Raw genomic sequence first — 26,193 nt, forward strand, 5'->3', positions numbered from 1 at the left:
TGGAGTGTGACTGATTCAACAGATATTTAATATATCAAATTGACATACAATACACAATAGTGTTCATGTGAAAAAGGTAAAACTTCATATAATATACATGAAATTTTCTCATAAAAAAAGCAACACAGTGAAACCAGGAGATGGTTCAGTCTTTGTGTCATGTCCGGACGAGTGAGGCTAGGTACACCCACACGGACAGCACGTTGTTGGGATAAGGATGCACATACACTGCCAGTGCGAACTCTACATTGGATGAGTGAATGTGGTGAACCCCAGTGCTGTGAACTGCCTCTATGATTGGTCGGATCTCAGAAAATGGCAGATGGAGGGGGAATCCTGCAATCTGAAGAGATGGGTATACACAAGGTCATTTTGAAAGAACTTTCTCCAAATAAAGTCATATTTTCTGCAGAAAACAGTGATATATGAGTCAGATTGAAGCAGTATTAAGTGCAAATCATTAGATATAGATTTGTTTTATGGAAATTAGGTTGTACTAAAGGCACTCAGACAAGCAGCTGGTTTCCTGACTTACCCTGTAGTCTCCCAGGAGGTTCTGCAACTCAAGACGGTGGCCCTCAGCAACGTCCTGTCCACGGCCCAGCTCCAGTTTGGGCAGAAACTGCTTCAGGGTGCTGTTGCAGTACCTGTTCCAGCGAGTTGGGTGACGGGGGCGCCACTCCATAATCTTCTCCTTTAGTATCTTCTCAACTCTATCCAGAAATAGACGGTTATTGTGTTTTTGTTTAGTTTTTTTTCTTTACTGGTGAGCATTCTGTATCAGTATGAGACGTGACAACCTAAAGCTGCTATTATTCCTGGTACCTGTCCTGAAGCTCAGCTGCAGCTGCTCTGTCTGTGTGGCGGTAAATCAACTCCTCGGGCTACAAGAGAATAACTATAAGTGGAAAAATGAATACATACAAGTTTATACATAAGGTTTTACATTCACCTGTACACTAGACAGCCCAGGGTGGGAGAAGGAGCGGGAGAAAAACGGTTTCCACATGTTGGCCTTTGTGATGTCAAAATTTGTGCTCAACGGTGAAGGATTTTCCTGAATGTTGTACCAAACCTAAACAACAAGCAACAAGAACATTACAGAGGAAGACAATGACATCAATGAGGAAAGTTACATGTCACCTAGCTGCTCTTTTCTCACTCACGTTGTCAGAATTAACTAAACAGCCAACAGTTTGCAGAGGGCAGAATGTGTCGTCTTTATCGTAGAACTGTCCACTGCAGGGGTTCCAGATAAAGTAGCCACTCTGCTCATGGGTTAGGACATATGCTGTGGGTCCCTGGGAAAAATCCATGTCTGAAAGGTTACTGATGCTGCCTAACACTTAAAAAACACATCCATCTTTGCTTGTTGAATAGACAATCCCTAGCAAAACTGCTCATATCCCCTTGAAAGTTTTATTAAATTTCAACCACAAAGCTCAGTGTATTGTGAACAGACCAGTGTAAAGCAGTGCATAATTGTGTAATGAAAAAAAGAAAGGTTTGTTTAATCCTTCATAGAACCAGATTTCACTGCAGTTACAACTGCAGATTGTTGGAGTATGTCCCCTTTTAGCTTCTCTAGAAACTGACGTATTTCCCCATTGTTTCAGGGTCACTCAGATTGGATGGAGAACATCTGTGAACAACGATTATCAAATCCCGCAACAGATTCTCATGTGGATTTAGGTCTGGCATTTAGACTGGGGCATTCTGACACATCAATATGCTTTGATTTAAAATGGTCCATTGTAACCCTAAATATACATTTCGACTGTTGTCTCAAGTCTTGTGCATAATTTAACAGGTTTTCTTTCTAGGATTGTATAGTTTTTAGCTCCATCCATCAACTCTGACCAATTTTCCCAATGTAGATGGTATGTATTCAGGGGGATGTGCAGTGTTCATTTTCCACCACAAATACCAATGTGCATGTAGATCAAAATGTGCAGTTTGGATCTCATGTGATCAGACCACCTTCTTCTACGTGTTTGCAAACAGAACTCCTAAGCGCTTTCTTTCAATCGTGGGTTTCTTCTCGTCACTCTGTCAATAAGGCCAGAATGGTGAATTGCACAAATAATACTTGAACTACTGACAGATTCTCCCACCTGAGCTGTGGCTCTCTGCAGCTCCTCCAGAGTTAACATGAGCCTCTTGGCTGTTTCTCTGATTAATGTTCCTCTTGCCCAGCCTGTTTAGGTGGACGGCCGTGTCTCGGTAGGTTTGCCGCTTTGCCGTACTCATTCCATTTTCAGATGATGGATTGAACAGAGTTCAGGGAGATGTTGATAGTTTTATCATCTAAACCTTCTTTAAACTCCACAATGTTCTCCGTGACCTGTCTGCTGTATTCATTGGTTTTTATGATACAGTCTGTTGTCTAATGTTCTCTAACAAACCTCTGAGGCCTTTAGAGAACAGCTGGATCTATACTGAGAATAAATGACACACAGGTGGGCAATTCACTAATCAGCTAAGCTTTGAAGGGAACTGTTTGCACTGGATTTTACTTTAGAGTATCAGAGTAAAAGGGGCAGAATACATGAAAAAATGCATGCCATACTGGTTCAGAGTTTTAGTAGTAAAGAGTTTGAAAGCCATATATCCTTTCCTTCCACTCTGCAGTTTGTGTTGGTCTATCACATAAAATCCCAATGAAATACACTGAGGTTTTATGGTGCAAATGTGACAAAATGTAAAAAGGTTCAAGGTGTATGGTTAATTTGTGAGGCACTGTAACAATGCTAGTCTTGGCTGTAAAATAAAGGTCATCTACCTCTGGTATGGCTGTGCCAATTATAAGCCAGGCTTTCTTGCCCAAGAAGAGAAAGTAGTTGCACAACAATACAGCATGTTCCTCCTCATCTCCTGCCAGCAGAGTCAGGAATTGCTGAGAACAAAGGGAAAATACACGTGTGAGATGGGTATTTTTCCCTCATTGTACTGTTCCCAAATCTTACAGATTAGCTCACGTCACATGTGCTCCATAAGTCACATGTTCCAGAGAAGGAAACCTGATCTGGCAAAGAAGGGATCAGGGAAACAAACCGGGCAACCAGGGTCTGTGTGGGGATAGGAGAAGTGTTAATTAAACAGATCAGCTAAAAGTAAAACTTAACATAATTCAGTGTTCAGCATAATCACACCAACCGTAGCTTCCTGAGGGTTATTAGGAAATGCATCGAGGAACTCCTGTGGGGGATTGAGTGGTCGGATGTAACGAGTGATGAAGACCGTCTTCCCACTGAGGTCTGTGACTGTGGTGATGCAGGGGCGGTCCGGGTAGCTTTCAGCTGCATCCTTCACAAACCTCTCTGAAGCCTGCAGTAAGCGCTCAGCCTCCTGACTTTCAAACTGCATTCAAGGCCCCAAAATTAGTTGACATCAACACAGATCAACACTACGAGAAAATGTTTTTATATAAACATGTTTAAGCACAAGTTTGCAAGAATGATAGGGTTAAAAACATTGGGAAGTTACCTGTACTTCCTTTATCTAGTGCAAGAGGCAGAACAAAAGGCAACAAATAAAACAAGACGATAAGGACAAATTATTAATTAAGTTAATAAACAGCGAGATAAAGAAGAAAAATAAGTCTAACAAAATTATTTAAAAAAAGGAGAAAAACATCTCATTTAAAGTATTTCTACCACTGAACTTTTTCAAATTGTGGCATTACTACCACATAATGGAAGGAGGATATATTGTAAATAAAACTTTAAAAAATGTAGTGCAAATTCATATTCAGCCACCTTAACTCTGAAACCTCTAAATCAAATGAAGTACAACCGACTGCCTTCAGAAGTCGCCTCGTAGGTAAAAAGACCGAACATTTGTGTAATTTAATCTCATGTAAGATGGGTATTTTACCACTCCACGTACTCTTTTGTAACTGTTAGACTCTTTAGTGGAGGCCTCAAGGGTCTCTTAGTGAAAAAACAGCATCACAAGGACAAATAAACACAGCAGTATAGGTCAAAGACAAAGTTATGGAGAAGTTTAAAGCAGGTTTTGGTGAAACAATTTCCCAAGCTTTAAATAGCTCACAGAACACGGTTCAATCCTGAGCTCAGCACATCACCCTGAACACATGATCCCCCATGGTGAAACATGGTGGTAGCAGCATCATGCAGCGGGGATACTTTTTTGATGGATGGAGCTAAATATAGGGCAACCCTGGAAGAAGACCCATTGGAGTCTGCGAAAGACTTGAGACTGGGGAGGAGATTCACCTTCCAGTAGGACAACCATCCTAAACATATAGCCAGAGCTGGTTTAGAACCTGTATGCTTTATACAGGTTAGAATGGCCCAGTCAAAGTCAAGACAATTGAAGATTGGTTTTAGTTGATGCTCTCCATCCAGTTTGAGCTTGAGCCCTTTTGTAAACAAAAAATGCATAAAATTCAGTCTGTAGATGTGTAAAGCTGATAGAGATTGGTGGAGCCATTAGGGGGCGCTCAGGGAGCTGCTCAAATGTATTGATAAGGTGTGTCAATTAAGCGCAGGTGTTGCGCAAATGAGCACATGGTTTTGACCGTGCTTGTGGGAGCTATGGACGTTTGTGTATGTATCACTTCATATCCACCAAGCAAACAATAAATGGATTGGCATATCCGACTGGACTTCAACAAGCACCGCTCTTCATTTTGTAACAGAAACCTACCACAGATGCACGTGTAAGACCAGAAAAAGCGCCACTACAGAGATATCACTCAAAAGACTCTTTAGGGCAAAAGATGGTTCTGCAAGGTATTAACTCGGGGCTGAAAAAATGGATCCAATATTTTATTTGTAAAACAAATGTGAAACAACGTATTATTTTCTATTTATGTGCTACTTTGAGTTGGTCCCGTACATAAAATGTACATTTCAATTGTTTGCTGACCTGCAGCTACTCCTACTGATGTGTGTCACTACCCTTCCAGGTAAACTACATCGAAACTTGTGGTTGTAATTTGACAAAATTGAAGAAAAAGTTCAAGGGGTATAAATATCTTTGCAAGACAGAGTAAATTTGAACCAAACAAAGCTGGAACAATGATGCAGACATGGAAAAAAAAAAAAAAAAACCCCAGACAGGATCCATCCTTGAAGATAAGACCTGGTTACCTTCTCCCTAACAGACTCTCCAGGCACCAACTGAGGCTCGATAGTGATGAAGAGTCGAATAAACATCCCCCCATGCGTGCTCCGCCAGTGATCATAAACACTGTTACTGCCGTGCTCCCTGCTGTATCCCAGCAGCACGGCTGGCGTGTTCACTTTGAATGCTCCATCAATCTGCCGGGCAAAATAAGAAAAGTCAGTCAGGCAAATTCTTGTAATCTGTCATTTAGGAAAATATCTGCTACTGTAAACAACATAGTAAAATCTCACCTTTGACTGAGAGTAAATGGTGCTGAAGGGAATCTTGACTGAGCCCAACCAGTGCTTCTCTATCTGCGTGTGAATGGATGTCGTCCTCTCTTTGTCACTCTGTGCAGCAAGATTACACTTAATGTAACTGAAAGTGCTGCTGGAGTATAAAATTGTGATTTAGGTGGCAAAACAATTGTACAGCAATGTTTACCGGTCCAGTCTCATATAGCACTTCATCAAATATGTTGATAAAAACTTCTTCTTTGACCGACTGCAAACTGGCAGTGCTGTAGTCACCATTTGGAGCACTGCAGAGAGGATGTTTGAGATGGTACATTTCAACCAAGAGAAGCTGGCAGTGATACAGACGTGCAAATTCGGATCTATTGACAAATTTTAAATTATTCAGGTGTTCACATAACATAAAATACTCAAGAACAGTTTAAATAGTTAAATACATCTTGTATTACAAGGATTCTGGATATCATCATTTACACCCCAAATCCTACTTTGATAGCAATGTCACAGTGAAGTTAACAGATGGAGCAGAAGTTGTGGGGCTCATCCCCAGCAAAAATGACTCTGCATACAGACAGGAAGTGGACAGGCTGAGACAGTGGCGTGAGGAGAACAACCTTATCCTCAACATCAACAAAACAAAGGTAGTGATCTGTGAAAGAGGCACTGCACCCCCTCCTACTCATCCAGAGCACTCCGGCTTAGATGGTCACTAGCTTCAAACACCTTGGGGTACACATTTCCAACACCCTCACCAGGCTTGACCACACTTAGCATTATCAAGAGGGCTCATCAACAGCTGCATTTCCAATGCAAGTTAAAAAGGCTGGGATTGAGGTCCTTCTACAGGTCTGTGCAGGACAGCATCCTGACTTCCTGCACGGCGGCTGAGCAGAAGGTGCTTCGGAGGTTGAAGTCTGCTCAGAGGACCGTCAGGTGCAGTGAACCAGCCCAAAGAGATATCTACCAGTGACGATGCAAGGACAGAGCAACGAGCATTATAACGATGAGCGGGTTTGCAGCAGGTCAGAACACCAACTGTGGGCTCTATGTACCGAAGATGATTGAAGGTCATGAAGGTTATTGAATAATTTTGAGACAGCTGTAGTCATTAAAAAGTTGCATTTGAGTTTAATTTGGAGAAACCATTTGTAATATTAGTTCTGTTGAGCTGTTTAAACTAATTTGTTAAATTGGTTTATTGCAAACAGCTGCCAGTTAGTATGTTTTGCCGTCAATTCTAATTTGCAATGGGGGTTGAATAATTTTATTTTATATAGATTAAGTGCACACAGAGTGATATAATTCTGTTAGTGTTGATGATTATAGTGTACAACTAATACAAATCCCAAAATTCTAATTGGCCAAAAAAAATAAATCTGCATGTCAAGACCAGTAAAAATGATTTCTAATACGGAAATGTTCCGTCATGGAGAAGACTACAGACTCGATCAATCATATTATTATTACAGTTCTGGTTTTTTTTGGTTTAGTTTGAAGATTAAACATAAATAATCAACTGTGTGTATATGAGCTTCCCATTTTGAATGTAATTATTGAAATAAATAAACCATTATTGATATGCTAATTATTTAGATACATGTGTATGCCTTCACTTTCTGATGGATCCTTCTCCTTTTTTTTTTTTTTTTTAACAGTAAAATCTATTCCCGGTTGGTCAAACTGTATGGCTGCAGATCTTAGAATAAATCATGAAACAGTCTGCAGCTGGTTACCTAAATGGCAGCTGCAGCTCCTCATTCCAGCTTGGATTCGGTCCTTCAGCTGTGGTTGTCTGGAGCACCGTGCGCTGGAAGGAAACTTCCACAAATGGCCTCACTTGTACCTGCATTACACAAAAAATACATACTTAACATGGACTCTTTAGATCACAGTGTTGCCGGCTGTAATGTACGGTTAAGGTGTCTTGTACCTGGCTGAGGTACCAATCACTGCCCTGGATGGCACTCTGAGAAGACTGTCCCGGCTTACTAGAAATCAGAGGGCAGTTCAAACAAAAAGCGGGACGTTGTCAGGCAACAAAATCTGAATACAACTTCTACGCGGTGCGTAACTGTTCATCTTGATTACTGTAAGAAAGAAAGCAGGCACTCACTTGCTCTGGGGTTTTCGGATCGGGATGTTGTGGGCCCGGATGACGTTAATGAGCAGTTTGATGTCTCCGTCGGACAGATTCTGGGCAGTCACCTTTTTTCTTTCTTTCCTTTGAGGTTTCAGTGGCCGTTTGGACTCAGCCAGCTTGAACAGGTTGATTCCCAGAATCCTGTTGGCAGCAAAAGACATGAAGTCTGAAAACCAGCAGTTTAAACTGTATCTTTTGTAAAGTAAATTAAAAGAAAAATGGACAGGTTGGTCTGTTAGCAGTACTCACTGCTTTAAATCATAGCTTTTCTAGAATGTGATGTAACATGTTCTGGAGTATGCTGAGGACATTTTGTAAGCAAAATAAGGACATTACAAATCAACTCAACCTGTTATGGTAGCTGTAACGATGATTTAACTGTTATGATTTGATCTATGAACTTTCGTTGGAGTAAAATATTGAAAAGCAGAAAATGATACATAAAAATGCCAAAAGACAACATATGCCAACGTTCTAGAGCCAATCATTATGTTTTTGCACATTTTTGTATCATTTTATTTTTCATTCTACATTATTATTTCTAAAACCGTTGGAAAAATCTTAATGTGAAAGTTCCTAAAAGGACAGCATACTGCCAGTGGTCTATAGGTTCTAGAGTTTTGGTACCTGAGTTTGCAACTAAAAAGCATGCACAGACAGGGGAGGAGAACAGCAAAATAAAAACATTACAAACATACCCTGAACCTGCACCACTGCAAAAGTGAAGTGCAAACGAATGGCATAAACATAGAAAACACATTTAAAAAATGTTGTCACAATTAGGAAAAGAACAGCAAACCTCTCACTGATGATGCATACATATCATACAGCCTTGAGCTATTTTGTTGGTGCCACTTTTAAAGATGTGTAAAAAGTAAAATGTTTTTTGCAGTACAATATTCCTGCACTTTTTATTATTTGTGTAGATTTATTCAGTGGGGAAAATAATCCAATGCTGAGAAATAAAATGAAAAAATGGAACAAAACCACTGGTGGCACAATTATTGCCACTGTTATCCTTCTAGATGATGTGACAAGGTTGGAACACAGTCTGTCTGCATCATCTAGAGTCCTGGATCCTCTTCTATGTTCTCATCTCTTCAGCCCCGCAGCTTTTCTAAAGGATTTACAGCTGAGGACTGAGATGGCTGTGTAAGAAGGTTGAATTTTTGTCTGGGAAAGCCATTTCTGTGTTGATTTGGCCATATGTTTTAGATCCTTATCCTGCAGAAAGGCCATGTTTCAGTTTCTTGGTTGAGTCCAGATTTTTCTAAACAACCTCCTGGTATTTCTAGGGGTTTATACATTCTAAAAGGGTTCCAGTGTCGGTGGAAGAGAAACAGGCCCACAGGATTACACATCCCCCACCATACCCAACAATGGGAATGAGGTGCTCGTCCACATGTTGATCCTTGATTTCATTCCAAACTCACTCGGAGTTACTGAAAACTCCATCTTATCTCCAAGATATAAAGAAAATGTGCTTCAGTTACATTCATTTAAAGAGAATATCAGGGGTGCCAATACCTGTAGCACTAGTGATTTTGCTAAAAAACAATTATTTCTGAACATAGGATTCCCCCCTTGCTCTAGAATATTTTAGAGTGACTGAAATAAAAAATGAATTTCTTTTTTGGGCTTTTTATAAATACTTATCAAGAGGGCCAATACATTTGTCCACATTTGTATAAATCTGATCATAAGAGATTTTCACACATTTCTAGAATCATCAAACTAATTCTAAAACATATTTTTGGCTGAACCTAAATGGACAGAATAATGTGCTGGTTCTGAAACCCAACAGATCCAATCAGTTCCAGCCAAAGAAACAGGCTCACCTCATTCTAATAGGTAAGCTCACGTTCCAGCTAGCTGACCTGTTCTGTATAACCGGAGCTGGTCTTGTTTGTAGCTGTTCACTTCTTATCAACAAGAGGACAGTAGTAAGGAAATAACACAGAAATAAAGAGCTGCAATAATAAAAGCAGCAAATATTTGGATCGGTATTTAATCTACACTCACTAACACACATAACATGCTCAGAACAAACAACAAAGAGAGAGTGAGCCCTGAAAGAGGAAAGGTAAAATGTCTGGTTTAATCTTCACCCAATGCTTGGTATCTCTTCTTCAATCACCAGGTCGGACAGTTGGTAGTAATGTTTGGCGAGAATGAATCTGTTGATGACCGATTCCCGTATCTGTGGGGAAATGGCGACATTACAAGATGGCTCACTCAGGGCCAAAGGAAAAACAGAAAGATTGATCTTTCTACATAAAAATGGATCTACAGACCTTCTGAAGATATTTGGCCACTAAAGCTCTGTGAGGATCCAAATGTTCCCTGGTGTCAATTATCTCCCCGTCTTTCAATCTTTTCTCATAATCCTAAACTCATTCAAACCAAAGCAAAAGAACAAACGAATCCTCTGTGAAACCTTTTTTTCCACAGTATTCTGTGACACAGTACAGTTTTGAGAGGCTGACCTGGAAAACCTTGTCAGAGATCTCCCTCTCAAGTAGAGGAACAAATTTGTAATAGCGAAACTCTGGAGCTTCCTGGTTCCTAAGACTGAGCAGGCGGAACCTTTTGGATCTCTCTATCTCTTCATCAGTTACAAAATTGAACTCCTCCTGCAGATGTTCGAGACGAAAGTAGTCGGGAGCGGTCACCTCGCCGCTGCTCGCCACCTGTGAAAACAAAGCGGGTATTCCTGATCAGACTTTGATTTAATCTTGGGAAAATCCAGGAAAACAGCGTTTTCTGTGACCCACTTTTAGCAGCTGCATGATGGAGGTGTTCTTGGGATCGTTGGGGTCCAGTCGCGACTGTGTTGCCCACTCACCAATTTTCTTCATGTCATACAGTCCAGACGCCCCAATATATGAGACAGCATCTAGATGGCCTCGGCCACTAAGACACAGAAGTACACAATTGTTAATATAGAGAATAAAAAACTATGGACTCATTACAAGCAAATAAGGGAAACAGCCAATGGGACACACTGAAACCTCCCCAAGAAGATCCCATTGACAACCATTAATAGGCAACATTTGTTTGGTTCATAAAAGCTCCTGGACTTTTTTAGCTTTTCTGTCCTGGGTGAGATGTGAAGCGCGATTGTGTAACTTCACTGAATAAATAAACACGTTTTTTTCTGGGTTTGTTAGCTGGGGGTGCAGGCTGTGTGCTTGTTGCCTCCTCGTTTGTACCCTAACACCTACCAACACATCTGAGTGCTTATGGAAGAGTGTCACCCAGGAGGTGCAATTAAAAAAAATGGTCAAAAGTCAATATTCTATCGAACTCCTCAATTTTTTGACAGTTTTTATAACATTCTAGACATTTAAGTGCAAAACATTTCCTTAGTTGGATTTTATTATCTGTATGTTCCACAGCTGGCTTTCATTTCTGCCATATGGTAAGGAGCTATATCACTGTTTTATTGGCCTCAGGACCAGCTAAGCTTTTTATTGGAGTTCTATAACTCTCAGATTTATTAAATCAGAACTAGCTTATCTGCCACTAAAAACAGAGTCTGTTTGTTTTCTGCTGTTTGTAAAAATCTAAAAAACAATAAAATGAGACAATACTTTTGCAGCTAAACCAGTACCACAGATCCAATTTAAAAACCCAATGTTAGAGGGTATACACTCCTGATCAAGATCTTAAGACCACTTAAAACAAATTGCAATTGTACCAATGGACCTGGCATGGGCACCAGGTTTGGAACCATATTGTTAACATTGCAAATCAACCATTCCCTCTGTGACAGTGAGTACCTGTGTGTGGCACCAGGTTGCTGTGAAACAGGCGGTGCGAGAGGGACACCTTCTTCCCCAATGCCCCACGAAACACAGCAAGACAGCTTTCCAGAAGTCAACAGTGTCAGTTTGTTGCTTCCATCAGGTTCAAAGGAGAGCGGAACATCTGAGGAGGCATACAGAGAGAGTGGGTCAATGAAATGACATGAGGATGTGCCAGTACCATGCACAGCCTTCCTCAGATTCTTCATGTCTTTATTTTTCTTTTTAATTGCTCTCCAGCCTTTTGGCATTACTTCCAAACAGCTTTTTAATCCACATTTTTTGACTTTTGTCTCTGCTTATTGTTACATTAGTGTTTGTTTTTGATTGTGGTTTGTAAGCCACTTGATACAAACCTTTATGACATTAAAACATAAAAAGTCTTAGTCATGGGAAGAACTACGTGTTTGCACATAAACAGCAGAAAGCAAAGAATCAGTAACCTTGAAATTTTGTTACTGTTGCCCTTTGTTACTAGAACCCAATTACAAAAACATATTTTGTTGTATTTTTTTTCTGGTTCTGTTTTATTCTCTTCACCTGTTTTTTATGCAGCCTTTTTATGCTAGAAACAGTTTTAAGTCATTCCTAAGTAGCTTTAACAAAGCAAACATAGAAAAGTCTAATTGTGATGCAAACTACAGAAATTGGGGATAACTCAAAACTTTTGGACAGTACTGTATATTTCTGGGTGTTTTTGAGATAGAAACGTACCGCTTCCAACTCCTTCATGATCAAACATCACCCGCTGGTTGCTGCTGAACTCAAATTCCTCCATAGGGGCGCTGCCTGTAACGATTGAAGGGTCGGGTACTGGAACAAAGACCTGAGCCAGAAGGGAGCACGATGACCCAATCTCCTCAAACACCTGCCCGTACACAGCGCACAAAAACATGAAGGCAGAACCGGTTCCTACAAGAAGACTTCAGGGAGATATTTAACAGAAATATGTAGCGAGACACACCGAATATTTTTACTGTACCTGCAGGTTAATGCTTTGGGGGCAGTTGAGTATCTTCAGATTGAAAATTTGACCAAAGTGAGCCCTGAAGTCGGTGCTCAGGGAGCGACTGTCTGTCCTGGAAACTTCCTTGTAGTTGTAAAATATCTTGATGAAAAGAGAACGTCTGGAAACATCTTCTCTTCGAGCAATTTCAGCCCTGAAAGTTGAGGAAAAGAAAATCATTAAAAAATGTATGTCTGGAATTCCCATCATGTTATTGTCTCACTTTTTTCAGAACATGTGCAAAACCCCTCAGTGTGGGGAACAATACTCCTTTTGGCAAAGCATCCTGGCATTGGCTGGTTTTGTTAGCCGCTACTTGAAGTCACCTACCTGGGGCAGAGTTCACTGGATGTGATGCTTCCTGATGCAGACAGTTCTGGGACCAGAATGGGCTCTCCTGGTTTCCTGCGTATCCTGGAGGCTTTTTCTCTCACCCACTGCTCCATGGAGTCAACATCTGGCCTGTCAGGAGGTTTCGGCTTCACTGGGCCTTCCTCAAAGGGCTCATCTGACTCACTTCCATCCTGATCTTCTTCTTCTTCTGTGTCATCCTGTGCCTGGCCTTTCTTTTTCTTCTTTTTCTTTTTCCTTTTGGCTTTCTACAAACAGTGGACATGAGAACATATGTTTGAATTTGAAGCACTACATAACCAGGCTGACTAACTGAAAAAGCTGAAGTATGACTGGAAGGTACCTGCTTCTTCTTCCAGAGTTTCCAGTCTTCCAGCTGCTTCTTGTACTCTGCTAGTTTCTTTTGGTATTCCTCTTCACTTTCTGCTTCCATTTCCAAAACTTCTGCCAAGATTTCACCTTCATACTCCCGCTCATCTAAAACCCGATCAATATTCTCTCTAAAACAGTGATGCACAAAGATGGAAATGTGACACAAAAGTAAGCAATGCAGAACTTTGATAGTACCGCACCTGTGGATATTCAGACACAACATTCTAAACACATAATCCCTTGCAAAAAATATCAATGTGCTTTGAAATTTTTCAAAGCACACTGAAGTGTAAAATTGTGAAGTGCAATGAAAAAGATGCGTAAACTCTAAATCCAAATACACACTTGAAAAGTGTAGTGTGCATTTGTATTCAGCTCCCCTGAAATTGCAGCTCTAAGTATTTTGGTATATTCTCTACCAACTTTTAACGTTTAGGGACCGAATTGTTTTCCATTCTTAGTAAAATTACTTAATCTCAGTCAAACTGGATGTAGCATCTGTGAACAGTGATTTTCAGGTGGATTTAGGTCTGGACTTTGACTAGGCCATTCTAACACATGAATATGCTTTGATCTAAACCAGAGATTCCCAAACTTTCCATACCATGGCACCCTAAACAGCATTAGCTTCTTAGCGGGAACCACAGACGATGCTAAAAAATATGTAAAGAAACATCAACTTTTTTAAATGTCTTTTATTAACTATTCAATTTTCAATACATTTCTTTAATGTAAGAATATTATATGTTAACGCAATTATAATCCCACTGAATAACATTCAACAAACTGTTAAGAATAAGAACAGTGTTTTTTTTTTAAATCATCCTCCAACCTCTCTGAGGTCCCCCTAGTGCCCCCTGGTGGCCCCCCAATTTGAAAACAAGTAATCTAAACCGTTGCAGATCTGACTATATTTTTCGGGATGTTTTCCAACTAGAAGGTGAACCTCTGCTAACTTCTCAGCCTCTAACAGGTTTTCTTCCAGCCATTTATTTAGCTTCATCCATCTTCCCACCATATCTCACCAGCTTGGCTGTTTCTGCTGAAAAACAGCATCTCCGCAGCATGATGCTGCCACCACAATGCTTCACTGTTGGGGTGGTGTACCCACAGTAATGTGCAGTGTCAGTTTTACACCACTCTGGAACTTTTGCATGCAAGCAAAGAAGTTCAGTTTTGGTCTCATCTTCCAGATGTTTGATGTGCTTCCAACATGGCTTGTGACAAAATGCAAACAGGAGTTTGTATGACTTCTCCTCCCACTCTTCCATAAAGGTTACATTTGTAAAGTGCACCACTCCTAACTGTCCTGTCAACAGATTCTCCCACCTGAGAAGTGAATCTCTGCAGCTCCCTCATGGAAACATTGGGCATTGTGGCTATTTCTCTGGCCTTGACACATTTGCAGTTGTGCTATGTCGTTTCCATTTTCAGATAAATGCTATGTCGGATATTTGGATATCTTGGTTTAAACTTCTCCACAACTTTGTCGTGTTTTTTTACTAATGTTCTCTAAAGCACCTCTGAAGCCTTCATAGAACTCCTAGATTGATACTGAGATTAAAGATAGGTGGGCTTTTTAAATAATCAGATGGATTCTGAAGGTAACTTGTTACACTGGATTTTAGTGTCTTATAATCTTATTTGTAAATGTTGAAAATGGTTCATTTTCCTTCCACTTCACAGTTATGTTGTACTTTCTGTTGGTTTATTTATTGAAATAATTGAAGGAATGGGAATATTTTCAGTGTAGCAGCATCAGAAATGGTGAAAAACAGTTTTCAAAGTGAAATTTTCAAATAAATGAATGGCGGGGTTCATGGGAATACATTCAGACGTTTCAGATAAGAAGTCTTTGAATTTAACGGGTTACCTTCTGAGGTAAAGCTTAAAAGGTGTGTTGGTAAACTTCTGAAACTCTCTCAGGGACTTGACCTCCTTCCACACTTTAATGATGCTCTTCAGCAGAGTCCTGTCTTTCTCTTGTTCCGTGTCTCGCAGTTGCCGAGTGCTCCTGTTACGGCCGCGTAGGAAAACATCCAGCAGAAGGACTGGTGTGTTACATAGCCAACACCGTTGAACCTGCTTCTGAACAGAGATGGACTTAAAACAGAGACCTCACCTCACTTCTAGGCTGTACTCAGAAATCCTCTGCTGCAAGGCCTCGGAGGAGCCCTGCTCACCGTGAATCTTCACCATGTTCCGCAAAGCGTTCCTCAGGCCGTTCAACTGCAGCAGAATAAATGCACAAAAAAAACGGATTCTCTAAATACTGCGACATAGCATCTCGGAACAATGGAAGAAAAATCAGGTTGCTGTGAACATTGCTTTTCTGCCCTCGAACGTTAATCTACTGGAGTTTACCTTGTCGGTGAGGTGTCCTGTGAGATTATTGTGCTGCCTGCTGAGGTACTGATCGTACAGCTGAGCTAGGCGCGACGCCAGGACATGTTCGCGGCTGAAGAGAGGGTGATGGGAGAAGATCATCCCAGAGACATCAACATCAAGCTGGTAGTCACCCTCAGGGTCTGCAGCACCAGCAATGTACATGTTTGCATACTTGGACTTGAAAGGCTGGGAGATAAAAAAAAAAAAAACACCATTATCCATCATATGCTGTTCTGGATATGTACATTCCCTGCTGGATATGTCTGTTAGTGTTCTACACGATAGTTTTGTGAACATTTCTAGAGTTGTGAGTTGGTTTACTACATTTTTCATATGATTTATAAACGCAAGCTGTGACAAAGTTGTGAACCATCCTGAGCACGTTATTATCACTATTAGATCCGGCTGATCGACATACAGGGGTTGGACAATGAAACACCTGTCATTTTAGTGTGGGAGGTTTCATGGCTAAATTGGACCAGCCTGGTAGCCAGTCTTCATTGATTGCACATTGCACCAGTAAGAGCAGGGGGTGAAGGTTCAATTAGCAGGGTAAGAGCACAGTTCTGCTCAAAATATTGAAATGCACACAACATTATGGGTGACATACCAGAGTTCAAAAGAGGACAAATTGTTGGTGCACGTCTTGCTGGTGCATCTGTGACCAAGACAGCAAGTCTTTGTGATGTATCAAGAGCCACGGTATCCAGGGTAATGTCAGCATACCACCAAGAAGGACGAACCACATCCAACAGGATTAACTGTGGACGCAAGAGGAAGCTGTCTGAAAGGGATGTTCGGGTGCTAACCTGGATTGTATCCAAAAAACATAAAACCACGGCTGCCCAAATCACGGCAGAATTAAATGCTCACCTCAACTCTCCTGTTTCCACCAGAACTGTCCGTCAGGAGCTCCACAGGATCAATATACACGGCCGGGCTGCTATAGCCAAACCTTTGGTCACTCATGCCAATGCCAAACGTCGGTTTCAATGGTGCAAGGAGCGCAAATCTTGGGCTGTGGACAATGTGAAACATGTATTGTTCTCTGATGAGTCCACCTTTACTGTTTTCCCCACATCCTGGAGAGTTACGGTGTGGAGAAGCCCCAAAGAAGCGTACCAACCAGACTGTTGCATACCCAGAGTGAAGCATGGGGGAGGATCAGTGATGGTTTGGGCTGCCATATCATGGCATTCCCTTGGCCCAATACTTGTGCTAGATGGGCGCGTCACTGCCAAGGACTACCGAACCATTCTTGAGGACCATGTGCATCCAATGGTTCAAACATTGTATCCTGAAGGCGGTGGCGTGTATCAGGATGACAATGCACCAATACACACAGCAAGACTGGTGAAAGATTGGTTTGATGAACATGAAAGTGAAGTTGAACATCTCCCATGGCCTGCACAGTCACCAGATCTAAATATTATTGAGCCACTTTGGGGTGTTTTGGAGGAGCGAGTCAGGAAACGTTTTCCTCCACCAGTATCACGTAGTGACCTGGCCACTATCCTGCAAGAAGAATGGCTTAAAATCCCTGTGACAACTGTACAGGACTTGAATATGTCATTCCCAAGACGAATTGACGCTGTATTGGCCGCAAAAGGAGGCCCTACACCATACTAATAAATTATTGTGGTCTAAAACCAGGTGTTTCAGTTTCATCGTCCAACCCCTGTATGTCTCACATTGAATGGATGGATACAATTTTACACACTAGGATAGAAAGAAAGTCTGAAAAAAACTAATATTTTTCCCATTCTCCATTTGTCCAGACCTGGAATACTTTAATAGAATTCCAGACTGACAGAACCCTGTGTTTCCAGTTCCTACGTTTTCTCAGGCTCCTGTTTCCATACCAGGCAACACTCTTAATGGGAGGATGTGGGAGTGGGAGTCTCTGTGGATGAGTGTCTGACCTTCCTGTGTACAGTTTGCAGTGCAGGATCCAGCTCTCCCTCCACGTGGAACAGAGGGGGCCTTGTGGACGATTCCTTTATGGGGTCAGGCAGAGCAATAATCTTTCCATCATCTCCAAACCATTTGTTTCCCTTCAAGGAAAAAACACATGCATAAATCTAAAATTAGAAAAAAGAACACAGTTCTTTATGAGAACAATTTAGCAGATTAGCTGATGATACCTCCGCCATTTTCAAAATGCGATTCTCTAAAATGTTTTCATTGGTCAAAGATATAGGAGGCCTGTCTCCTACGTAGAAACCCTCATCCTCCAGAAAGCGGGGCTTCATGTTTTCAGGCAGTTTAATGGAGGTTGGAACTGTGAAAATTTTGCACAATTCCAGTTAGAAACAGATTTCACCAAAACCTGCAAGTCAAAGGTGTTACTATTAGGACACATTTTACCTGTTTGAAAGCTTGGGGTAAATAGGAGTTCACGATCTCGCTGAATACGCTTTCGGTAAGCAACATACTCTGCTTTTTTCACTTCCACAAAGTCCTTAGGCGAATGGTCAATGACGAATAAATCATCTTCATTTCGAACCAGAGGAGCTTCTTCACTCTAAAGCAAGGTGGAAAACAAGTGCCATCACTCACTATTTGCCAGCATAATACAGTAGCGTACAAATGTATTCATACTCCTTAGAAGTAGTTTTTCAGGTTATAATTATAAACCTGAATTTATTTTTGAGAGGAAGTTTATGTAAAATAATAATAATGACACAACAGAACGTGACAGTTGGCTTCAGATTGTTTTTAGAGTTTGGCATCAGGCCTTTCTACTCTTTATTTGGACTGGATCAGCTCAATCTGTATATCTAATTTAAAACTGTCTAGAGATCAAACAGGGAGTGAAATTGCCTTTTTATTTTCAAATGAGATAGCATTTAGTCAGTAAGTCCAAAACCCAAATGCTGAAGGCTAAAATGTTAAAACTAAGGTATGATATGGCAAATCAAAGACAGAAAATGTCCATTTAACAGAAATCATTGTTAGATTATGTCATTCAGAAGATTGAAAAAGACAGACTTTTCTATACTTATCCAGACCTGAAAGATGATTAAAGCAAATTCCATAACTTGCAGATGTTTTCAAGACTGCATAAGAACCCTTGATAGATCAACACAAAGTATTGCACAGCTGGGACGTAGAAAGAAAAAGATTATTTTATGTTTTTTTAACAATAAGAAATGAATCATGTGGTGCAGATTTGTATTGAGCCCTCTTTATGACACTCCCTAAATAAAATCCAGTGCCATCAACTGCCTTCAGATGTCATTTGATCGGTATACTGAGTCCACATAGTCAGTTGTGTCAAACTCCAGTCCTCCAGGGCCGGTGTCCTGCAGCTTTTTGATGTGTCCCAACTACAACACACCTCAATCAAAGGATGGAATTACCTCTCCATGCAACCGAGGTCTACAGAGTCCTGCTAATGACCTCATTATGTGATTCAGGCGTGCTGACAGAGAGACAAATCTAAACGCTGTAGAGCACCAGCCCTCGAGGACTGGAGTTTGACACATGTGAGTCCTAGATGTATTTAATTCTCCAGATTTGTAAATGTAGCTGTTTTCTGAAGGCCTCAGAGGTTTGTTAGAGAACATTAGTAAACAAACAGCATCATGAAGACCAAGGAACACCAAGGAAAGTGGACAGAGTATAGCAAAACTTTAAACCTACGCAGACATGGCCGTCCACCTGAACTTACAGGCCGGGCAAGCAGAGCATTAGAGAAGCAGCCAAGAGGCCCATAGGAGCTGCAGAGATCCACAGACCCGATGGGAGAATCTATTGGCAGAAAAACTGCAGGTACATCTAAAAAAATAATAATATAATATATATATGTATTATTATTATTTTTTATATATATATATGCATACATATATATATATATATATATGTATATATATATAAAAATAATAATACACACACATATATATATATATATATATATATATAGAATATCGTGAAAAAGTTCTATATTTTTGGTCACTCACTTCAGAAAGTGAAACTGACATAATGATTCATTACACATATAATGAAATATGTTAAGGCTTTATTTCATTTTGATAATAATGGTTTACAGATAATGAAAATTCAGTGTCTTAGAAAGTTAGAATACTATGAAAGTTAAATATTCCACAAGAAGGTTGAGCCACAAAAGTTCATTGCGAAACAAGCCTTTTCATTCACACAGTGCTATATCCAAGCGTATTCATAGAAGGTTGAGTGGAAGGAAAAAGCGTGGTAGAAAAAGGTGCAACAGAAACGGGAATAACTGCAGCCTTGAACGGATTGTCAAGCAAAATCCATTCAAGAAGCTTTACAAGGACTGTACTGAGGCTGAAGTCAGCGCACTCAGAGCCACTATGCACAGACGAATCCCACACATGGGCTTCAAGCATCTCATTCCTTGTGTCAAGCCACTCCTGAACCAAAGACTGGACTGATGCTGAGTGGTCCAACAAACTCTTTTCAGATGAAATGAAAACGTTTGCATTTCATTTGGAAATCAAGGTCCCAGAGTCTGAAGGAAGAGTGTAGAGGCACAGAATCCACGCTGCTTGAAGTCCAGTCTGAAGATTCCACAGTTAGTGGTGATTTGGGTGCCATGTCATCTGCCAGTGTTTGTCTACTGTATTTTCTGAAGTCCAAAGTCAACAAAGCCATCTACAAGGAATTCTTAAGGGTACTTTATGCTTGCTTCTCCTGACAAGCTTTATGGAGATGCTTTCATTTTTCAGCAGAACTCGTCACCGACCCATATTGCCAAAGGTAACAAAACCTGGTTCAATGACCCTGGTGTTACTGTGGTTGGTTGACCAGCAAACCGGCCTGACCTGAACGCCATGGAGAATCCATGAGGTATTGTCAAGAGGAAGATGAGAGACACCAGACCCAACAATGAAGATGACCTGAAGGCTGCTATCAAAGCAACCTGGGCTTCCATTACACCTCAGCCGAACCGCCATGCCACGCCGCATTGATGCAGTAATTCATGCAAAAAGAGCCCCAACCAAGTATTGAATGCATAGAAAATAACATACTTTAAAAAAGGCCTGACATTTCTGTTTAAAATATCCTTTTCCATTGATCTTGTGTAATTTTGTAATTTTCTAAAACACAGAATTTTGGATTTTTATTATCTGCAAATCATTCAAAATGACAAGAAATAAAGGCTTCATATGTTTCACTCTATGTGAAATGAATCTACATATAAATTCACTTTCTGAAATGAGTGACAAAATTTTTTTACTTTTTCACCATATTTTAATTTTCTGAAATGTTCTTGCATTGGTCATACACTCCTAATATATGGGATTAATAAAAGAACGGCAGAAAAAATGCCAATAATAACAATAAGCCATAAGAATTCAATGTGCAGTTTTCTCAAAAAACACGGAGAAGGTGCTCTGGTTAGATGAGAGCAGAACTGAACTTTTTGGCCTTGAAGCAAAATGCCAAGTGTGGCGGAAATTAACCCATAACCCTGAAAACATCATTTCCATGGTGAAACAGGGTGGTGGCAGCATCATGCTATGGAGATGCTTTTCTTTGTGGGTTTTGGAATGACTTTCAATGTTGGCAGCAATCTAAATATTGCATTATTTTATCTTTACACAGAACAATACAATTTTTGGGCTAGATTGCGCAAAGAAACAAAGAATCTATGATAAATGGGTTCATTACATTAAGTCCCATCACCTTTCTGTTCAATATATGAATTGTTATCTTAATAATTATTTACTGTTTTAGACATTCATATTCGAATGTCTCTTTGGTTTTTTTTTTTTATCACTACATGATTGTAATGCGTAAGGTTCTAGTTTGTATTATGTCCAGTACTGTTTTGGATTTATGTTAATAATGTTGTATCGGTATAAATATGGTAAAACAAAAAAGTCGGCTTAAAGCTGTTGTCCTGTCCCAGCCTCTGTTTTTCATTGTCTGTCGGCAACAAGCGTTTACAGCTGGGACAATTATCAGTTCACACTAACCGACTGCATCCAGATCCACCTGACCATGAATGTTTGACTCTGACTGATGTCGGGTCGGGTCAGGTCCCCTCACACACCTGCAGGCTACAGGCTTACCCTCCTCTCACACTAACAGATTTTTGACCCAACTTTCCCTGCCGACTGACCACAAGTGCAGACTGGAGCAGACATTCCAACTAGAAACTGGTGGTAGAGCCAGACTGGACCTGGAATGTTACCTGGCATTCATTTTGATTTTGATTATCTTCTTCTGCTTCAGCATCCTCTTCCACCTCAGCTTCCGCTTGTCCATCTTCATCTCTGTCCTCCTCAACTTTTTCTCTCCGTCTTTGCCTCTTCCTGCTAATCCTGTCTAGCTGACTTGGTTGATCGGGCTCATGGTTATATGTAAAGAAATTGTATGTTTCCTCAGCCGTTGGGACGTCTTTTCCTACCTGCATTTGGAAAGAAAAATAAGTATATGAATAGAAATCTTAATTTTAAGACAAATTTCAATGTCAGTATTAACCTTACTTTTCTTGCAGCCTCTCGGAACTTGACTCTGGAGCGAAGGGACAGGGGGTCTTCATGTCTTCCTGCACTGACGGGATCAACCTGGTAAACATTGTAAAGTTACCTCTACTGCTCCAGTTTATTACACGTGCCCAGTTGCAGTTAAACTCACCTCACTATCAAATCTTGTTACTGTGTCTCTGTTTTTGAGCCTTTTGAGTCGACTGACTGGCTTGGTAGAAGCCGCTGAAGCTTCCTGTTGCTGAAGGCTCTCTCCTTTAGACTGCAATGCAATGTACGTGATGTGTCAACTGTGTCACTCATAAACTGAGAAGCACGTGCATGTAATAATCTTGCTTGTATAGAAAAGGACAGTAGAAAGAAGAAAAACTGAATTTACCCTTGCTGCTTTCAGCTTCTCTTGCAAATGCTTGGTCACAAAGGCGTCTAAATGCTTAGAGCTGGAAGAATGCTCAGATCTTACAGAGAGATCTACAGAACCAAATACATAAAGACACAATGATTATTTATCTTAGTAGGATGTCTTTTAGGTCTTAACGAGCTGCACAGTATTATTTCCATTCTGTTCTTTAAAACTGGTATTCTAAAAGAAGATAGAAAAAATACATTGTTCAAATTAGCATTACTCTTGCAAAAATATATATGCTTCTTAAAGAATTTCACATTTTGTCACATCATAACCACAAACATCTATTTAGTTTATTGAACTTTTATGTAATAGACCACCACAAAGTAAAGCATTACTGTGAAGTAAAAAAAACATGGATTAATAGTTTACAAACATATGTTACAATTAAAGCTCTGAAAACTATTTATCTATGGTTTCCCCATTCTACAGAAAATAGCTCAAGCTCCATCAGATTGGATGGTGTGAAGAAGAAAAAAAAAATCACTATTCTTGTCAGGACCTCGGATTCTCAGTTATATTTAGATCTGGACTAACTGGGCAATAACAGATCTAAACCAGAGGTTCACATGGCACCACTGGGTGATGCACATCAACCGGTGTAGAGTCCTGAGATTCTCCTTCTTATAGCATATTTATGCTATAAACTTTTAACAAGATAAAACATGTATTCACAAATGGATAAAAATCAACATATTGGCTGTTGGTGTATTTCTTTTGACATTATTCCCTTGTTTAACTGGCATACTCCACTGATAGTCAGGTGTTAACCCTGTCTCTCGTAAACATAGCTACTGACTGAGCTTCTACTGTGACTAACCGCATCTGTTCTCTCTTATACTCTAGACTTGAAAAATGGCTAACAGCTCATCTGCGTAGCTGTTTGTCTCTCCTCGATGAAGCCACTAAAGGAGCTATAACCATTATTGTTTCACTTTTTTCCCCCATAGAAAGGACTCCTGGATCAGTGTTTCTTGGTTCCTTTTGTGTCTCTGCTCTGTTCTCTCAAACCCCCAGTCGGTCGTGGCAGATGGCCGCTCACACTGAGCCTGGTTGTGCTGGAGGTTTCTTCCTGTTAAAAGGGAGTTTTTCCTCTCTACTGTCGCTACATGCATGCTCAGTATGAGGGATTGTTATAGTGCCAATGCAAGCGACTGTCCACTTTCTCTACATGCTCACCCAGGAGGAGTGTATAGTGCAAGTCTCTGACTCAATGCAATCTGCTGGGTTTCCTTAGATAGAAAAACATTTTAACCAATTTTAATAATAAAATGAATCTGACTGCACTGTTTGATAGTTAGGATTAATTAGAATGTATGAACCCAACATGAAATCTGTATGATTTGTTTGATCTGACTTTGTAACGTGCCTTGAGATGACATATGTTGCAAATTGGTGCAATATAAATAAAACTGAAGTGAACTGAATCAGTCTTTCACAGTTATTTTGTGGGTCAGAAGCTGAGGATTTTCAGAACTACTGATATATATGATTTCATTGTAGCCCTGGCTGTATTCTTAAGGTTATTGTACGAAAAGTTAAACCTCCTGCCTAGTCTCAATCACTTTGCAGCCTCTAGCAGGTTTTCTTTCTGGATTCCCCTTTATTCAGCTCCATCCATCTTACATTCAACTCTCTCCAGCTTCCCTGTGTCTGTTAAAGAAGAATATGCAAAAACCTTCACGCTGCCGCCACCACCATGTTTTACAAATTAGGTTACTCCTAAAGGCAACTGTTGCACCTGATTTTGTTCAGGAATATTAGAGGAACTGGGGCTGAAAAGAAATGCACACCACTCTTTTCAAGTTTTTATCTATGAACAACTCTGTAAAGCATGTATATTCTTCCTTTTACTTCACAGTTACATGCTACTTTGTGTTTGTATGTCTATTACAGAAAATGCCAATAAAAACGTAACATTTGTGATGGTTACATAAAACAGTGGGAAAAGGTTCAAGGGGTATAAACACATTTATTGGCCAAAGAGATGGCTAAAGAAACAAACCTCTCTGAGAACCAGTTGGAGGTCTTGTGGAAATCACTGAATCATCTGCCCTATGAGATGAACCCTCATTTGCACTGCAGCCCTGAGCGATGGAAACGCCCTCTGCATCATGACACTCCTGGACTAAAGACTGCTCGAGCAACTAATAAACACAAAGATCCCCCAAAGATGTTAGAAAAAAATGAGAGTAAAACTGTACTAGCATAAACATGACAGAAAACTAGGTTGCACCGTTTTCTTTCTCCTCTGTCTCTGGGCTCTTAATGTGCGTCTCAGAGTCTCTCCTGGGTCCTCATCATTGCCCTCAGCATTCTAGAGGAACACAAACACAGTGTTAGGGCAGGCAGCAACAGCAAAGCCACATCCACACTGCTATCAGCCACTAAAGCTGCAGGACGGCTTAGAATAAACTTAATAAGCTTGGTGTTGAAGAGCCAGCATCACACAGAGAGGAACTACAGCCTAAAAACTAATCTACAGCACACAAACCAACCTTCATTGCAGTTGGTTGCTTGTCCACCTTGAACTTGGCAGACGGAACCAGAGCCTATTGAGTATAGCAAGATTTATCAAAACGTTAGCAGCTCCTGTTTCTAGTTTAGTGTAACATCTCATTCCTTCCTTCGGATCATGTTCAGACTTGGTAAAAGGGCCGCTTCATATTTAGCTAACGGAATTAACATGCACACACGCATTGAATATTAAATACTGCGATACAATGCTTAGGATTTAATCTTTAAACTTCACATGCTTTACCTGAGCGTCGTCGTCATTTTTGTTTTTTACCAGACTATCTTGCAACCCCCTTCGTTTCTTTCGTAGTTTCTCTCGAATTTCGCTAAAAATAGTTTAAAAACAGAAAACCTTATTGTATTACTAAACAAACGTAGAAAACACGTTACTTCAGATTTACTTATTAACCGAGCATGTAAATGTTTACCTTGACGAAGCCATTCTTTCCCATCAAAGTTCATTGACTTGTCGTGAAAACATTACATTTATAGCAGCGTATATACGTGTATAAATTAATAGTTATCTTTTAGATTATTTTTTGCTAATGTCTGGAACTCCGTTAACGCTGCCTAGTAACGACGTAAACTACTTCTCAACCTACCATGAGCGACGTCGCGAATGCAGCCGAACGATTTCACAAAGCAGGATTTGTATTCGTCGGACGGACTGCCAATCAAAACTCTCCTCGTTTAGAGCACCCACCCACTAAGGTTCGCGAGGAGGAACAAATTTGCCGAAACACTAAAGGTGCGGTTCAAACTGCACGGACCTTTTAGGGATTTCAGGTAGTTTTCTGCCCCCTGCGTTTCCACTCCAGGAACCATGACCTAATCTAACAAAAGTGGGTCAAAATCTACCCTGAAAACATTCCTGTTAGTGAGGCAGGACTTTTAGATGAGCCTTGAACTAAAGGTGCAGCTTTATAGTGGGAGGAAGTTTAATCACAGCAGCATTTAAAACAACTTCTATGGCAGCACTGCAGGTTGAAACTAGAGAAATGCCACCAGAAATCAGGAGGACACAGTTATTGTTTAATTACTGGGTTGGTTTGCAGGGTCATGGTCAAGAGCATCCAACATTAGAAACATTGCAAGCTTGCTGGGAGAGAGGACACATACAGAAAGCTTTGGATAGATAGTGCGGTAGAAAGCAACAGAGCTTAAATTAGATCAAATTAAATGTAGTCCAACAGTACCATCCCTCCCTGGATGCCTCCAGATGCAACAGAAGATTATACATGCTGGCCATGATCTGGACCCCTTCAGCCCGACTGACACTGATCTCATCCTTCTTCACAGCCATGCAGTCGTGGGTCACCAACATGTAGGATACTTACTGCTGCT

At 40.5% G+C, this 26,193-nt stretch overlaps 1 protein-coding gene across 2 annotated transcripts; it reads right to left on the reverse strand.

Moving 5' to 3' along the window:
• Positions 1 to 25,438, reverse strand: cc2d2a (coiled-coil and C2 domain containing 2A). Of its 2 annotated transcripts, XM_047375629.1 has the most exons (40): positions 25,278 to 25,438; positions 25,094 to 25,175; positions 24,831 to 24,884; positions 24,569 to 24,649; positions 24,338 to 24,479; positions 22,306 to 22,397; positions 22,078 to 22,188; positions 21,927 to 22,007; positions 21,632 to 21,847; positions 17,818 to 17,974; positions 17,595 to 17,731; positions 17,373 to 17,504; positions 15,427 to 15,636; positions 15,185 to 15,291; positions 14,936 to 15,076; positions 13,034 to 13,190; positions 12,670 to 12,938; positions 12,316 to 12,493; positions 12,048 to 12,201; positions 11,310 to 11,457; positions 10,302 to 10,440; positions 10,014 to 10,217; positions 9,822 to 9,914; positions 9,636 to 9,727; positions 9,366 to 9,449; positions 7,501 to 7,668; positions 7,318 to 7,375; positions 7,121 to 7,230; positions 5,578 to 5,674; positions 5,385 to 5,483; positions 5,118 to 5,288; positions 3,487 to 3,501; positions 3,157 to 3,360; positions 2,979 to 3,068; positions 2,783 to 2,896; positions 1,167 to 1,301; positions 953 to 1,075; positions 826 to 884; positions 536 to 713; positions 1 to 343 (listed from the first exon to the last, which is right to left on the reverse strand). In XM_047375629.1, exons 1-40 carry the CDS (start codon positions 25,289 to 25,291, stop codon positions 158 to 160), a joined length of 5,082 nt encoding a protein of 1,693 aa, XP_047231585.1. In that variant the 5' UTR covers positions 25,292 to 25,438; the 3' UTR covers positions 1 to 157. The 2 variants fall into 2 exon arrangements, with proteins under 2 accessions (XP_047231585.1, XP_047231587.1); XM_047375631.1 differs by lacking the exon at positions 24,831 to 24,884.
• Between the last annotated feature and the right edge of the window lie 755 nt (positions 25,439 to 26,193).

The sequence above is a fragment of the Girardinichthys multiradiatus genome, chromosome 9, assembly GCF_021462225.1.
Source record: "Girardinichthys multiradiatus isolate DD_20200921_A chromosome 9, DD_fGirMul_XY1, whole genome shotgun sequence".
Lineage (NCBI taxonomy): Eukaryota > Metazoa > Chordata > Actinopteri > Cyprinodontiformes > Goodeidae > Girardinichthys > Girardinichthys multiradiatus.

Bases quoted from the DNA above. Each gene is read 5' to 3' on its own strand.
- cc2d2a (XM_047375629.1), bottom strand. The intron at 7,231-7,317 runs GTACAAGACACC...TGTGTAATGCAG, and splicing joins GTGATTGGTACCTCAGCCAG to GTACAAGTGAGGCCATTTGT. The intron at 885-952 runs GTGAATGTAAAA...ATTCTCTTGTAG, and splicing joins CTGGGCTGTCTAGTGTACAG to CCCGAGGAGTTGATTTACCG.